This window comes from Amyelois transitella, chromosome 4, assembly GCF_032362555.1.
Source record: "Amyelois transitella isolate CPQ chromosome 4, ilAmyTran1.1, whole genome shotgun sequence".
In the NCBI taxonomy this organism is placed as follows: domain Eukaryota; kingdom Metazoa; phylum Arthropoda; class Insecta; order Lepidoptera; family Pyralidae; genus Amyelois; species Amyelois transitella.
The window spans coordinates 4,420,519-4,438,648 of NC_083507.1; the positions used below are offsets into that span (position 1 = coordinate 4,420,519).

Here is an 18,130-nt window from a genome sequence, read left to right on the forward strand (position 1 = left end):
CGTGTTTTTTTTAATGCCCGAAGGCATTCAATAATTAATTATTGAAAATAATTAATGATTAAACGAACTTACCTAGTGAAGTTCTATCATAATTATGCGAAGTGTTTCGTCCGAAGAGATTAGCAAGATTATGGTTTGTTTACACATGTAGTTACACATGACATGTGCCGCCACAGCAGTGAATATTTGAGGTAGTCAAAAAAAAAAAAAATATATTGAACAAAATGTGGGTAGGACGCGCTATTCGCTTGGCTGCCAACTTCTTATTTCATACTCATTTAGTTCAGGTATGGAGCATGGATGTTTCACGATTCTTTGGGGATATGGGTTGGGTGGGTTGCTAATCTCTTCGGACGAAACACTTCGCATAATTATGATAGAACTTCACTAGGTAAGTTCGTTTAATCATTAATTATGCTCGTGTTTCGTCCTCAAGATTAGCAAGATTATGGTTTGTTTACACATGTAGACGTTGAGAGAAGAAGCGTGAACATCCACATATCACAGATATATCTATGATACATGTAATGAATGTTTATAAAATAAACTAAACTGCAAAATGAAGGCTTTTATTATTATTTTTTAGAGAAAACAGTAAGTGTAACAATTAAATAAAGAGTAACATTTAATGTAAGTACAACAATCAATGTGGGTACTCTTTCATAAATTTAACTATTATTTAAAGAATTTCTTACAATGCTCTTAGCAAATTGATCATTACTCATATTATCTCTGATAGAACGATTATAAAATTTTATAAACGTATTTGAGGTTCCACTCCAACCTGCGGTCTTTCTTATTAAATCTAAATTTATTCCGAGTTTCATGGCCTTAGAAGTAGCAGCATGCCTAGTGCTGTGTGCCGTGAACAAAGATACGTCAATGCCACTACTTTTAAGTGCGTCTTTTATCCACCTGCATAACGTTTGCGAGGTAACAGGTTTGTATGGTCTTTTCAGACTTATAAATAAATTTTGAATATTCCCACGTAAGTCCTTTGTTATTTCTATATAAGAACAAAGTGTTTTAGCTGGGCAAATTTCTAGTCTATCTAAAAAATATGGTATGACTAATACTGGTTGTAGTACGCCAGGGCGAGAAGTTTTAATAAAATCGGGTATTTTAACCAAAATTTCACTATTACGCATATCGATATTGTGAATATAAATTTTCGACAAAGTTTGTGCCCTATGAGCCGTGATTAGGGCAAGTATAGTTATTAATTTTTTAGAAATTTTCTCTAATGACAAAGACTCATTCGGGTACCAAGTGGATAAATGGTCTAAAACTTGTGAAGTATCCCAAGTAAGATTGTACTTGGGTTGAGGAGGACGCAATTTAAATATTCCTCTAAAGAAACGACGGATGCTATCATCGCCGCAGATATTTTCTCCAAAAATTAATTTTAGCGCTGATCTGCAGCTATTGAGCGTGCTATATTGTGCACCTAATTCATATAAATCAGTAAGGAATTTAAGGATATTCGAGATATCAGCATGGTAAATATCTAAGTTATTTTTCATGCAATATAAATACCATTTTTTAATATAGGTATTATATTGTTTAATTGAATTTGACGAAAGTGAAGCTATCATTATTTTGATGGTAGGAGCAGGAATATTTCTTCCTAGAAGCGCTGACCGGATAATAGCCCTGCAACCAGGGTAATCTGGTGATGCATGTTGCGAGGGCTGGAATGAGATAAAATTAAATTATCACCACATCTGAATATTACTGGTTCAGTTTGAAGAAGGCTCCTAAATAATGGAAACCACGGTTGTGTGGGCCAATGAGGAACAATTAAGATTCCTTTGGCCTTATCACATATAATTTTACGAAGAGTTTTAAGAATTATGGCAAATGGAGGAAATCCATAAAAAAATATATTTGACCAAGATATTGTAAAAGCGTTGACAAATACTGCGTCTGGGTCTCTATGCCAAGAAATATATTTATTGCATTTAGCATTAATTCTGCTTGCAAAAATATCAACTTCTGGGAGTCCCCAACTATCAACTATTTGAAGAAAAGCCCAATCTGCGAGTTCCCATTCTATATCAGGATGCGGTTTTCTAGATTCCGCATCAGCAATGTTATTAGCCGAGGAATTATGTATGATGCATAAACATGGATTTGTCGCATTTCACACCATTGCCATAATTCCTTTGTGATTTGCGTAAGATGAGGGAATTGAATTCCACCCATTCGATTTATATACGAAATAGCGGTTGTATTATCAATCCTTAAAAGAATTTGAACATCATAACAATATTTTGCAAAGGTCTTAAGGCCAAGGAATGCGGCTAAGATCTCTAAATAGTTAATGTGCCTATTTTGTTCATCTGCGCTCCAAGGGCCGCTGGCAGTATTTTTACCGCATGCGGCACCCCACCCTGTAGTTGAGGCATCCGTAAAAATCTCTAATTCGAAGACCTCGTCCTTGATTTTACATTTTGGGTGCCTAATAGCTCTAAGCCACCAAGTAAAATCCTTATTTAATGATTTTGGTAAGGTCATATATTTATCGTAATCTGTATCAGGTTGTAAATTTAAGAATTTGCATCTTTCAAACTCTTTTGTGTAAAGCCAGCTATACTCGACAGCAGGACAGGCAGATACCAGCAAACCTAGTAAGCTAGCGAAGTCTCTTATCTTACAACGATTTAATTTAATGAATTTTTCTAGTTCTTTTTTAATTCTATTTATTTTTTCTGAAGGTATACTAATTTCCATTTGCTTAGAGTCTAATATAAACCCCAAAAATCTACTTGATGTACTTGGTTTAAGAACACTTTTCTCTTCGTTTATTACCCAACCTAGTGAGGTTAAAAGTTTTATAGTTTTTGATACATTTTCTAAACAAGATTCATAGGTATCTCCAATTAAAAAAATATCATCTAAATAAATAATTGAAATGTACCCGCATTGTCTAAGGAGTTTAACAATGGGTTTCATAATTTTTGTAAAAACAAATGGAGCAGTGTTAAGGCCAAAAGGCAAAACGTTGAACTCGTACAGTTGATTGTTTAAGGAAAATCGAAGGTACTTTCTCGAATTTTGATGGATTTTTATAAAAAAATAGGCATCTTTTATGTCAACTGTACTCATAAAACAATCTTTCGAGATAAGTTTTACAGCTGTCCTTAAATCTTCTAATTTGAAGTGACAAGTTTTAATATATTTATTAAGTTGTTTAAGGTTTAGTATAAATCTCATTTTTCCATTTGGTTTTGGTATTAAAAATACCTTTGAAATAAATTGACCTTCGCAGGGTTCACATGTAGATATTGCTCCAATAGATAAAAGGTTATGAACGGCTTTTGCGAAATATTTTTTCTCAGTACTAGAAGGCAATGTCGTTCGTTGATACAACACTGTCTGAACTGGTGGTTCAATGAAAGGTATTTCATAACCTTTTATCCATGATAAGATGGTAGGATCGTTGGTCAAACATTTCCATTGGCAGTAGAAATGAGAAAGTCTACCGGCATATTTTACCGAATTTAGCGGTGGTTGTGTCTCGACGCTCGCTGCGATGTCCTCGACGAGCTGGCGCGCTGAAGCTTCGTCCGCCGCTCCGGCGCAGTCTCCTGGGGTCTTTGTGATGTTGATGTAGTCCCCCGACGATTCGGGGGTGCTTTCACGTTTTTTGAAGAGAAATTAGCTGCTTTTCTTGTAGGTTGCTTGACAGGAACTGGCTTAAGTTCAGCACTAGATTTATTTATAGCCTTAGCGGCTTTTAAAGTTTCGGCCAAGTCATTACCGAATAAAAACTTATCTATTTTAGTATTTTCTATTTGTTCTTTCATATCTTTCTTAAGAGTGCTCAGAATAAATCCCTTCCTTGTAACAGAATCATTGTGTTGACAGTCACACAGTAACCGACAAACATCCATTAAATTTTTTAGTATTTCCGAGTTAGAATCTTTCTTGTTAATTAATTGAGTTATGATTATACTGAGACCCGCAATAGCACCAGCTAATTGTTTTTGTTTGTATTCCATAGCTTTAGTTCTTTTTGCAACTACTATAGGTATAGCGCCCTTTATTTCAGGATTAATGGCTGGTGCATCAATAAGAGTACAATTACTCGGTATGAGGAATTTTTCGAGCAACTCCTTGCGGGTTTCCCTTGATAACCCTTGTGTTGCGATATGCTCAAGTCGAACGGCCAGGTCTTTTTGAATATCTTTACCATATGTGGTAGCTGCCGTGGGATCTTCTCCAAGAATTTCCAAAATAGAACTATCTAGTTCTATAAGATTCTCATCGAGAATCTCCGTATTAGCAGTAGGAGGACAGGTCAACGGTAACATCTCTTTTTCGGCGACGAGATTACCCCTACATGGGCTGGGTGAACGGCTGTGAAGCCGTGGGATGTCATGGACATCAACGGGAACTTGCTGGATTCCGCCTGAAAAATTAATTTTATGCCGTTAAATGCTACTGCCGTTAATTACACGTTGCATTATTGCAAGTGGGTACTTGGGTCACAACAATGTTGTAAACCCGAAATGAACGGTAAAAAAAACCGCATGTGCAATAGAAGGCATTACTATATAGTGGGTAGATATAACTCTGTTATTTGTTATACCGAAAAACCCAGTAATGCGATATCCTACAGATGAAGGATTCCCGACGCAGGTCCTTGAATAGCAGCGTGGAATTAAGAAACATTACTGTCTTGTGGGTAGATATAACTCAGATAAGTTGTTATATCGCAAACCCAGTAATGCATAGCTTCTAACAGCAGGTCAAGCAATTACTGTTGGTGTGTAGGTATAACTCTGATTTATTTGTTATACCGCAAACACAGGGGAAGCTATTTTAAGCACAATAAAGTTTAATCCTAGGTACCTTCTAGGTTTTCCGGTGACTGCGCACGGCTCCGAGCTGGTGAAGAAACCGCCAATTCTGATGACGATGAACATGATGAAGAACTTTCTTCAATTATCCGACGACGTTTACGATCATTGACTTTCTTTTCTAAATTTTTCACTTTTTTAAGTAATTTTTTCAATTCGACAGAATCACTATTGAAACGTTTTCGAGAAGACATAATTATATTAAGAAATAATTTATAAAAAGCGCGACGTGCTGTGGCGGAGCACTGAATGTGAATGAGTATGAAATAAGAAGTTGGCAGCCAAGCGAATAGCGCGTCCTACCCACATTTTGTTCAATATATATTTTTTTTTTTTTGACTACCTCAAATATTCACTGCTGTGGCGGCACATGTCATGTGTAACTACATGTGTAAACAAACCATAATCTTGCTAATCTTGAGGACGAAACACGAGCATAATTAATATTGAATGCCCATAGGGCCACGCCAACTCGAGTAGCTAAAGTTTTCTCCAATGAGCAATAATACATATAGGTTCAAAATAAATCTGTTCAGAAAGTAGCCAGTGTTGAATTAGATAGTACAGAACGTAAATAGTACTAGACGTATCCGTAGTCCCTCCCTATGGAAAACTAGAATGATCTTATTGTCTGCGTTAATAGTTCGAATATTCGAATTGAGACGGTTGTTAGCATAGTACACAGTGTCATACGTAGGTAATACCCCTCGTGCTAAGCACGTATAGGTGCTAGATTCTTCCATCTTGGTTCTTTTAGTATCTCTTTACAGAGAGCTTAATTAGGAACATTGGAAGGGGAAGGCCAAGACGAATGTTTCAGAGACGTCCTGGCGAAAGGTCACGCCATGAGTTAACATAGAGAGATATTATAAGGTAATGTGGATGAAGCCGAAAAGTAGGTATGCATGTATCTTGGTAAGTGAAAGGAATAAGTCTGCATTCCCCTCGGAGTAAGAGTTTTATGTAGCACTCGTGCAAGTATCGGCATCGCTGGTCAATAGTATGTATTCATATTAAGTAACGAAAAGAATACCGCTGTTTAATTGACTACCTTTACTTATTTGTGGAAAAATTTGATTGCCACTGCTAACATCCCGACCAGCCACTGTCGCTAATTGCCATATAGCATGATTGTGGAGAGTAACTTCATGAAATTGTTTCCTATAAACAAGCCACTTTCTCGTTGTGAAGTTTTATCAGTTAATTTAAAGGTCGACAATAGAAATCGGAATAATAAATAAATTACGTATTAAGTACATATTCAGATCTTTATGCGGTAGGTTCCTATTTATGTATAGAAATTAAATTCAACACAAAAATTTATAAGTACTTAAATATACACTTATTTTGAATTAGGTAGGTACTTAATAGAAAGTAAATTAAATGTACAATGATAAAAATATTAAAAAGACTTGAAGACTTCTAAAAGACCCCCTTTTTATATTTACCTACTCAATTTTGCTTATCTTGAATACCTACGAATAAAAACGCTTATTAATTTCTTTTAAAATTCTGTAACTGAGGGCGGATATTATCCTCTTTTTTGGTTCCCATCGATAATAATTTAAAGATAAAATAATAAAGAACATTAGCTGGATTATTCATCTGACACGCCTTCCGCACACCGCAAGACAAAAACAAAATCCATTATTACAATTTAATGAAGAGAGAAGCCATTAGGAGGACTTGATTAAATCGTCGGTGAGCAATTGTCGAGGAGGTCGGCGCCTCTGTCGCGGCTAGAGAGGGTCTAATAGCACCTACACGATTCTGATTCACATGTGATTGTTGTATCAATCATTTCCCCTATCAAATTATTCAGTCGACGGTAATTCTATCGCCTTCCTATGTACTGTAATGGCGGAGAGGGAACGGAAACATTTGGGCCGCACTTAGTCTCGGTTTGTTAACCGATGGATTGTAATTCATATGCTATTACTAACGAAATTAGAGAAAATTGTCGTTTTAACGATTCTGCTAGATATATCTAACTCGAAACGGTTTATTTGGCCGTACCGTTATATTTTAAGAATAACAAGCTAGTGGTTGAAAGCTTGTTAAGTTTTTGTCATGACTGTAGAGTATAAACTACGCTACTGTATAAGTACCTAACATATCTCTTATGTGACCGACGTATTTGCAAAAACATTACCTGATAAGATTATATAAGTAGGTACTTAGGTAGGTATTCTTAAGCGTTTGTTATAATCATACTGCAATTTAAAACTACTTTGCGAATACTGCAAAACAATTTAATAGATTTTCTGATCATTAGCTGATTATTAGTGTCGTTTACAGCCATAAATTCCACAATCACCATAAATTTTCTAATAAACGTAGGTAGGTAAGTATATAGTAGGAATAAATCACTGAACAGCATATTTCCCTTATCGGGCGCGTGTAACTAGTCGATTAGGTATGTAAATCCGAGGAATTTAACTCCGTGCTAAACGCCGCCGTTCCAACAATCGTTGCATTATGTTTTTAGAATGTTATACGGTAATTCTCATGTCAGTACTTACATATGTACTAACTTCTTTATACTGAATTCTTTATTCTTTATACTGTTCTTGTCGTCTATAAAATATTCGAATACTGTTTTTTTAGTAGTTAGTCAAACTCCTAGACGGCCTCTCTGGCGCAGCGGTAGTGCGCTTGTCTGTGACACCGAAGGTCCCGGGTTCGATTTCTGGCCTCTGATTGCCCTGGGTCTTGGATGTTTATCTAGGTATATAAATATTAATATAACATCGGAAAGAAAATTAGCTTCAATTACGTAAGACACCTACTTTCCTTTGTGTAATAAATTTAATTACACAAAATTAGGTCATTTCGTGTAATAATTTGATTTATTAAATCTCTCCCCCTCGAAACTGGAAAGTAAAAAAGCGTTATAATTTTAATAAATATCCCTAATTAGAAGCTAGTGCGAGTGACAGGTACAAGAACCTCGAATTAGCGGTGGCGGGAATTTGTTGAGTATAATGGAACAGTTGTCTAATTTAATTGGCAATCGGCGGTTTCCCACAAGTCAGAAAGTCACCCCCGCTCGTAGCGGTCGAATTTTCCCAACAATTAACATGCGTGATAGATAATTGCGGTGGCATTCAGTAAACGGTCGACGTTATCGTGCCAAGCGGTAACAGCTGTGCCTGCGTCATTGATTCATATTTTCCAACATTGGCGAAAACTTTTTATAACAATGTGCATACCACTCTGAACGGTCTAATTGAATGTGATTTCTAATAGTTAGATATAGGACAAATAACCCTAGCTTTTCGGATTATGTTATGTTATCGTTTTAAATTAAATTGGAACTGTGTTTTCGTAATGTACTTTTTGGTACTGCTAAAAATTTGTTGTGATTGAGTAGTTTGCCATATATTAATATTATCCCAAAAAATATATAGTTAAATAATAACAAATACCTACCTTATAATAATATTTATAAACAGTAGTAGGAATTTTACTAAAGGATACTATCACCCTAAGGTGAAAGAAACATTGTGAGGAAAAAACACATTTAGGCAACTGTATCTGTAACTAAGAACATTGATCCAATATGGATTAGGTTATGACTATCTGACCTCCGCAGTGTTGATTCGCACCCCGGGTTTTTTTCCAGAGAGGGGCAGATGTAACCAAGATTAACGGCAGGAAGAAGAAAACTATTATCCATTAATAAATATCAACAGAAAATATATTCTAAATAAACACGGAAAACGTTAATCGAATACTCATTTGGCTTACAGTAAGGTCGCTAGAGTTCAAGTCATGTAGGTAATTAGATATAATTCTTTTTGTAAGCCTTGGTAATTACTGGTCCTCTGGTATAATTGAAAAACTTTTCCATCGATATAGTGGGCAAACAGTCGAAAATTATACTTTCTCAAAGATTACGACAATATCAGATTCCTATCAGCTTTATTTAGCGGTTTATTATTATTTGAACTTTTAATAATGAGTGTTTGGCAGTGTGCCGTAGATTATCGTGCTACATTTCCACGTAATGAAAGTATGATTTAAAAACTTACAAAGTGATTACAATGTAAGAAGTTTTTTGTCGTGGAACAACAACATATCTGTGCAAAAAAATAAAGTATCTAAATAAAAACAGATACCTACCTTAGTACCTAGCTACAATGACCTTTAAACAATAACAATATCTAACATTAAGCAATATAGGTAAATATATTATTATTATTATATTACTTTTGGATGTACGAATAACGTATTGTGTTGTTTGTAAAGAGGATTATTGGTTGATTAATGGAGTCGAAGTTGGATATGGCTCAAGATACAAAGCAAAATAAACACGATGAAAAATATGGTCAGTGTCAAAATGTGTTTTATTATTATCTTTTATATTTTCTACTTTATTATCCGTAAGCGAGCACTGTTTAAACTTCTCAAGAAAGAAATATTTTGAATCCATAAGTTTGTAGCAGAATAGCAGAGCCCGATTAAAAACTCTAAAAAAAGTTGAGAAATAAGTACAATCGTGAAATTAGACAAAGAGACGTGGTGTGAGAACAATGGTGGCGAGGCATTTTAACTTTTTGTAAAGTGCAACACTTTCCCAGCCCTCAGCCGAGTGCCCTTCAAAACGCTACTGCGTTTAGACAAATGAACAGCGTTGCACCCTCGCTGGCACACGCCATGCTTCATGGATCAAAGATGCTGCCTACTAGATGTGAAAATTATTTCTTCTTTCGTGTTTAAAATGGCCAATTATTGTACTAAATACTTACGTGGTGCCCAAATAGGAAAAGGAGTATCTAGCCTTTTGTGAGCGAGATGTTGTTGTAAATAAATCGTAAAGAATATCGTTAAGGATATAGGTATTAAAAATTACTACTGAAGAAGGAGATCCAGTAATTTCATATTTACACTGTTACAATGGAGATAGCCCATTTAGCCCCATTAGGCCCAATATTTTTTTGGGACGGACGTACTCGTATTATCTATCTATGACTCTACTTATATTTATTTGAATTAAAGAAGTAGAAGTGTGAGTGGAACACAAATGTTTAGGTAGAAAAAGAGTATAGCATCGTTTCATACGACGAGAGTCTTAACTATTTCACTTCCAGCAACACTGAACTAACTCTCCATTCTTACAATAGGCACGCACAAAATGGCGGAACTCGTAAAACACAATAAATCAATTGGAGTGGGTGGTTGACTTTTCACTCAAATGTGTGGTTAATTGTAACCGAAAATGACTGTTGATCGAGGCACACTTAATTTGAGTGGTGCTTTAGTTGTTTGTACTTTACAGGGGGTTGCGTCGTGGGGCGCGGATGACGAGTAAGCCGGGTCGTTTGGTTACATTAAATTCGTTCTAATGCGTTAATGTTGTTTTTTCTGTAGTCATTAAAGATATTACTTATTGATAATTTGATTCGTTAGAAACATTCATGTCGTGGTGGAGTGGAAAGGCCTATAGACGTTACGCATCTTGTTCTTATCGGTTGCGTCTTGGCAAAAATAGAGAGAACCTACCCGAAATCGATTAATTTTCATGAAGAGAGTTATGAATGTGGATGAAGCGTAAGAAGTATGCATGTAGGAATCGTGGTTAGTGGAAAAATAATGTAGCGTTAGGTTTTAATTAAGCAGTAGATATAGACCTAGGCAACAGTAAAGGTCGTTTAGGATTTTACGCGCTGAGAGAGGTTTTCCGAAATTGCCGCGGGAACGGGAATTATGGTGATTTTTCATCATGCGCGGGCGGAGTCGCGGGCGACCCTTTAGTGTTATAGAAAACCGCAATCAGAGAAGTTTGCATATGAAGCGAGATAAAAAATGAGCTTATATTGAATAACTTTTTCCTTCTGGCTTTAAATTTTGAATAACTATATTGATATTGTGTTTTTTTAAATAAATGTATAAAAACAATGGGTATGTTTTTTATACGGTAGCTTTCAAATGTTATCGATGTTTATAATTATCTAATATACTGCCGTTTGATCTACTGCATTCTCGCCGGGGAGCGCATACAATCATCTTCTTTCTCTTTTTATCTCTATAACTGAGATCAAGTGAAAAAGATTAGGTATACATAGTTTTATCAACGTAGTAAATAGCTCCGCCGCCAGCATAGGTAAATCTGATTGATACCTACCTAATAATGTTCATGCAGCAACTTTTTCTGACCTCCGCTACATTTAAAAAAAATCCCAAAATAAAAATAAATAAATTTCAGTTCAAGTAACATTATTAAAGCCGAGGGCAAAACTTTCGTGGTGCTATGTCGTCTAATCGCACCCCTACTCAACGCTACACCACTAGACCAAAATTACACTTTAATTGTCCATTTACGTCATTTGACTTTGTAGAATATATAATTGAAGCGATTATTGTTAGGAACTTTGCATTTTTGTTTGCTTTGATTCGTTGCTACGTAAGTAACATCTGCGTCGTATTTATAGAATACTTACTAAATATGTAGATTTTATTCTCTATGATTCAAAGTTTCGTTGGAAGTAGCCATTTTTATATCCATCTTCAGTAATTTTATACAATATATACTATTTAGCAATATGAAGACTCACCTACTCGTATGAACCACTGCTTAAAGTACCTACCTAAATTAATTCAAATATTATAAGAATTATAAAAACTTCAGAAATTTATTATTACATTATAAGTGCGTCGTAAAAATGACTAAACATAGATATGCTGAATCCCAATGAGTTTATCTGATCTGTATATTCTCTAGTGGTCTTCAGGCCAGTACATCTCGATCATCTTACGAAGGCGCTCGTCCACTGGCTTGCCCTCAGGCGGCTGCTTGCCCAGAAGAAACAGGAACTTCTCGTGGCAATCCATCATGCCCAAGTACCGATTCTCAATGATTTTGAGTCGCATTGGGTAGCGGTGAAATTCAGCCAGGTCCAATTTTGCTGTGAAAAATATACGGGGTCGTATTATCATACTTATATCCTAAATGCGAAAGTTTGTGACTGTACTCGTATTAATGTTGGTGTATCTATGTGTGTGTTGTTGTTCTTTCACACAAAACTACTGCATGGATTTGAATGAAACTTTCCTGTCATAAAACTTTACTTAAATGTCACATAAGGCTGTGTTGTACAATTGATCTTAAGCCTATGTTGTTTTCAGTGTTCCCTTGGGTACCTATAGGTAAAGTTTTAGAAAAACTTTTCTAATCTGTTGGCTCTGTCTATGCCGCAGGGGATTCAGAAGTGACTATACGTAAGTCTGAATGTAATTATCTATCTGTATTAGTTATGTTACTATACCGATAGAAGGTGGCATTTGCAGAGTCCTGTAGGAGCCGTCGCCTTCTAGCTTCTCCAGGTAGTAGTCCCGAGTGTGGTTCGTGGGCACGGCGGCACACGGTATCTGCATTTTTAAAGTCAGGCTCTCCCATTTCAAGTTTTCAACGTACTTGCCAACAAGGTCCGACAGATCTTTCCGATCCTGTGTGAAAAAATAAAATAGTTTAATATAATATATTCTTTTATTTGACTTGATGAATGATAGTTGTATATTTATCTGATAACTCTGTCTATATTATAATGCTCTGTCATATTTAATCAGAAGTTTGAGTTTTCACAATTATCAATCAATTTGCCTGATATGAACGATGATTTTAGGATGAAGTAAGTATGTTAGTTAACTTTAATAAAGGAGGCTCTGGCTTGAATATCGTTATCGCAATCATGTCTGACGGGGCATAAGTTCTACTATTACTATTGATAGGCAACACTAGTTATCTTGTATGGTATGGACAATGGATGGCAAGTGAATAAGTATTCGTTTTAATACCTTTTCAGTGACCGATATTATCTGGATGCAGTGGGAGTCTCCAGAGCCGTTGGTTTTCTCGGTGCTGTAGTGCAGTAGGTGCCATGTTCCGATGGCTAGAGTCTCATTGAAGACTTGTCCCTGGGTAAACTCTTGACAGGTGTTGTTTTTGCCGTGGTGTTTCGAAGCTAGAGCCACGGTCGCTATAGTCAATGCTGTAATAAGTAATTTAGATTAAGTACAGACTTCAAAAAAGAAAAGGTTTCTCAAGACAGGGATTTTATTTTCTTTGTTATGTTGAAGTCCACTTGCTATCAGACTTGCTGGCCTGGAAGTCCCACCCCTACCTATAAAATTTTAATATTAATTGTACCTACTAAGTTGTTATTACTAATTTATTTCTAAAGCTATTTACACAGGTAAGTATTTTCAACTTGAAGTGATTATTATAACAGAAATGTGAAATAAAAACTTGAAAAGGTGGGATTTGAACTGTGTGGATTTATTTTGTCAATACTTATGTAACATTTATGACTAGAAGTAGATAACTGAGGGATATTAATTATGAAATACCTGTTAAAAGTTTGTAAATCGGTGACATGTCGTTGGAGGAGTCGCGAACTCTGGTAATGAACTAATGAAGTGGACGTCTGGATGATTGAGTCATAACGATGACAGTTTGCCCACAGGAAGGTGGCAAAATAATGGATGTGGCACGATATTTACGTTTATAGACATTACGCTTAGAAATAAGCGTAGATAGATAATTGTCACTGCCAGGTCATCAAATTGCTGTTCGCGAATCGAGATACAAGTTCACACCAGTTCAATGACGGGTTGGCTGAAGGACTAACTAACAGTGCACTTTTGTTTTTGTTTTACTGTAATTGCCAATAAAAACTTTTTATTTTGTTTTTCATTTAATCATCTTCCTGGCCTTTTTCCCGGTTACGTCCTCATCTCTCTAGGAAAAGGAGTCGGTGATGCGCTTATGATGACAGTCCTGGACTGCGTAAACGTAAGTCAGTACCTATTCAAAATTAAACAACTACCGTCTGACGTCCGCAACGTTAAAAGCTACTTCAATAGTTTTATTCATTAGGTTTTAGTTAAGAAATAACAAGGTTTAAGGGTAGACACTAGTGTTATTACTTATTGTTTAAGCTTTCTACAGCCAAATAAATATAGAAGTAAATGTTGGAAAACAGATCATAGGTTCTTCTTCAATCAGAAAATAAAATAAAAAAGGGGTTCTTTTTGTTTGTGCCATATCCAAGTTTAGTAGCCAAATGTGCGATGCGTTGGTGTGCGACGTTAGTTAAATTCACGGTAAACAGAATAACCAGTCTCTTCCCGTCACTGTGTCCCCAGCAAATTGTCGTTAATTCCTGCAATGCTATTACGAATATTATATCAATAGGCATGCGAGAAAGCTGTAGATAAATGAGATGAGATATGATCGGATAGATACCAGATTCGAATCAGTTGCAAGAAATCCGTCAGTTCCATGCGTCTGTAATTTATGCAACTGCTTTATCAGGTCAGATTAGAGCGCGCCATATTTCCCGACTGCCGCCCACCGGCGTGCCAGGCTCGCTCTGTACAACGGAATATGAATGAAGTAATGATCATGTACAATTTTACATTTTATTATAATCTCCTGCTCCGACACGAACATCTAAATGAAATTACAAGAAATATTTTTATAGATCATAAATCGGTTAGTGATAAAAAAAAACTGTGTTATAAATATTTTGAAAAAAGATCATACTTACAATACATGTGATACAAAAGGTTGTGGTTATATGAGAATATGTATAACTTAACTAAATACTTCTACGTAGGTACTTAAGGTACTTTTTCATTAATATCAAAAGGTATTTTTAGGGTCTTCAATTTTATACTTATGCATTTATATAACGGTGATCTACTAACGTTACTAATCTCACCTCTCTTTTATGTAAGCTTCCTTTTTTAAGAACCTGCGCGATTGGCAATTACATGTTTAGAATTAAATGTAAAGTGTTGTGGGCGTGCTGGCTGCCAGCATTATGTCGGTCAGAGTGCAGCTCGGGGTGAACCGTCATTTCAATCATTAAGATTCGGCGGCGGGCTCAAAGCAGTGATTGATGCGCCCGTTTACCGGCGCAGTGGCACGCCGGGTAAAAAACGGTTAATTAACTCGTTTGGCACCGCCGCTCATTAGAATTATTAATCAAACTGAGGTGGAGCGATAGCGAGTATGATGTATCGAGCTTTGATTACATTAACGCACTCAGCCGTCAGTAATTAAAAGTTTAAAACCACGCCGGGATGTCTGCCGCAAGAATAGAATTTCTTTACTAATGTTTCATAATGAAATGTGGAATCGTTAATGGTATTGGCAGGTGTGAATGGTGCTATAAACTTAAAATTTGGTGCTACAAACAATGTTATTGCAAATATGATTTGCAAAATTTTCTGACAGTTTAACATCTTCAATCACAACATCTTTACCTAAGTACATATATGCAGCATATATGTACTGCATACATGTGCATATATCCCCCCAGCAGCTTCGCCTGTAGAGTTAAATTCCCTTTTTGCGCGTTCCCGTGAAACAAGTGGATCATGTTCATTTTCAAGATCCATAATTGTACCTACCTTCCAAGTTTTATTAAAATTGGTTCAGTGTGTTATAAGATCTAAAAGCCAAATGCTAAAGATGTTTAACTTTTGACCTAAATTTCACTTTCATTTTTCAGGTTAAACATGTAAACCGAGCTTTCAATTCTATAGAGGCCCTAACAATACATAAGTACCTACTTATAAGCCCTATTTTATAATCTCTTAACCCTTATAATTTTTTGATAGGCGTTAATTTGTAATAAACAAATTAACAAAGTCACAAGAACGACCTCATTAATTTGAAGGATACGCTGACTTAAGATATAGTAGGGATGATGCACGAGACAAATGGCGAAGCTTAGTTTGAATCACAACAGTTTATTCAGTAAAACTAGTGGGAACTGACAGACTAAACATTATCAATCATTCTGCCTGCCCGACGGGTGTATTGCTTTAATTTGATAAAACGCAATTAGCTACCAAAAGAAATCTAATCTGAAGAGGCGGCTTTAACTTTTTGGCAGCCATCTTTTTTGTTTAGAATGCGTTCCGCTTGGTACCCGAGTGAGAGGGTACAATTATTACATACCTTATAACTAAGGTATAAAGTTAATTCGTAGATCATAGGTTAGTACCTATATGAGGTACCTATATGACCTTCATATAATCACTTAGTGGAAGCGGGAAATATAGATCCGATTTTCTATAAGGAGTAATTTTTTATAATAGAAAAGTGTGTCCCACATTGGTTTTTGCAAATCGACGCTGTTTAATTTTTTTATCAAAATCTTTAGGGAATTTTTTAAACAACAAAAGTTTTTCTACTTACTAAGTAGATATATTTATAACCTATATACATACATACATACATACATACATATAATCACGTCTATATCCCTTGCGGGGTAGACAGAGCCAACAGTCCTGAGCGGACTGATGGCTGAGGCCACGTTCAGCTATTTGGCTTTAAGATAGAATTGAGATTCGAATAGTGACAAGTTGCTAGCCCATCGCCTAAAAAAAGAATCTCAAGTTTGTAAGCCTATCCCTTAGTCGCCTTTTACGACATCCATGGGAAAGAGATGGAGTGGTCCTATTCTTTTTTGTATTGGTGCCGGGAACCACACGGCCTAACCTATATATGTATATTTATAAAGCTTAAAGCTTATATTAAAGAAAGAAAGTATATTTATATTTATAAAACTATAATTATAAAGGTTGTTTTCAGATGTGGTTTGTTTTAAATTATTTCAATAGATAATGTCTTTCTTCAGAGAGCTGAGAATGTAACCGGGCTAAAGCTAGGAGGAAGAAAAAAATCTATAGAACAAGAGTATCTAACTAATTATAAACTTGTTGATTTAGTACCTACATGAAGACACATGAGTTGTCTCATAAAAAGATAAGAAGTTAATATGCTTTATAATGATTTGCCTATAGTTTGTATCGTTTTCGAATTAATATGGCAATTGAAAGGATGTTTTCGGCGAGTCATTCCAGTGGCAGTGGCAGTATCAAGTGGAACGCCGCGGGGTCTAATGTCTAATTCACCGCGCTACCAACAGGTGGCAGCAGCGCTTCCTTTCAAATCTGACAGACGCCATTGCTTTTACGTCAGAAAGCCGCGAATAAAATTAATGATGTTCGCGCCTTAATGACGTTTCACGATGCCGCTCCATTGTGTCCGTAATACAACAATTATTGAGATCATTTATTAAGTTTATTGATCTTTTAACTTAATCTTTTATTTCGTAATTTAGCTTCGTGCGAGCGCGCGAACTCCGAAAAAAATATCTCATATGCGGAGGCATTTTTTGGACTATTTTTGTCATTATACGGCGTGATGTGAGCGGGACTTTGAATGCAGAGGCAATTACTGCCCCGCATGTGGTTTGATTATGTACGAGGATGGTTCCATTCCATCTAGCGGTAGGGTATAAAATTCCGGTAAAAACATTACTTAAACCTTAGCCGATGGTAGTTTTTAAGCTTCCGTTGCTAAATTGACGTTCATATTAAGAACTTATTGTTATAACTTATGTGCTGGTCACTGCTTTACTTTTTTTTATGAAACTAAAAGTAGGTAGAGGACGAAGATGAAGAGTCGAATGGTTATTATTGACTTCGGCAATGTAGCTGGTTAAGAGAATTTTGTTTATGTGTTGTGTGTGTGTTAACTATAACACAGCTAAGTTTAATTTTGTCACTTTCAAATTTGCCGCCTCTATGTCCAGTTATTCAGTATAGAGAGCGTCATTAGCAATGTCGTTATTTGCGGGTAGATAGTTTGTTCGTAGACTTAACTAATTAGCAGTTAGTTAACGGTTAGGCTCCTTTGACGCCGGAAACGCTGAAGTTTTAGTGTGTTAGTCTGTAATTAAACCATCAAAGTACTTAGCTTTTCTTTGAATATCAAGTAGTCTACTTAAGTTCGTGAAAGATTGTTGTTTCCTGAAAAGAAAGAATTACATAGTGGCGGTGATTTCATGGCTCATAGATTTATTTGTGAAATAACTGCTTGTATAAAATACCCATGATGTCTTAGTATCTGGGTATCTAGGGGTGTGTAAATACTCTTAATTATCTTAATATACCTAATCATAAAATTTTGCGTGCTGACTTCTTTCCGTATGAATTTAAATATTTAAATATAGTTATAAAAATATACTTAAATAATTAACTAAATATATTTGTTAATTAATAGGTATGTAATGTTCGCCCGCGTAAAGCAAAATGCCGAAATTAACGTTCTCTTAGTGCGCCCCTTGGCCACGTAGGTAACCTACATGCAAAATTTCATATTTCTAGACCCAGCGGTTTGGGCTGCATTGTCTGTCAGTCAGTCACTGAGTAAGAGACTAACCATACATGCGTGTGCTGCA

At 35.9% G+C, this 18,130-nt stretch overlaps 2 protein-coding genes across 2 annotated transcripts; both read right to left on the reverse strand.

Moving 5' to 3' along the window:
• Positions 1 to 3,447: 3,447 nt before the first annotated feature.
• Positions 3,448 to 4,479, reverse strand: LOC132904365 (uncharacterized). Its single transcript, XM_060954563.1, has one exon. It carries the CDS (start codon positions 4,314 to 4,316, stop codon positions 3,504 to 3,506), a length of 813 nt encoding a protein of 270 aa, XP_060810546.1. The 5' UTR covers positions 4,317 to 4,479; the 3' UTR covers positions 3,448 to 3,503.
• A 7,044-nt stretch (positions 4,480 to 11,523) lies between these two features.
• On the reverse strand, positions 11,524 to 13,264 carry LOC106129363 (uncharacterized). The gene is made up of 4 exons (XM_013327895.2): positions 13,215 to 13,264; positions 12,663 to 12,856; positions 12,134 to 12,314; positions 11,524 to 11,773 (listed from the first exon to the last, which is right to left on the reverse strand). Exons 1-4 carry the CDS (start codon positions 13,240 to 13,242, stop codon positions 11,586 to 11,588), a joined length of 591 nt encoding a protein of 196 aa, XP_013183349.1. The 5' UTR covers positions 13,243 to 13,264; the 3' UTR covers positions 11,524 to 11,585.
• Positions 13,265 to 18,130: the final 4,866 nt, after the last annotated feature.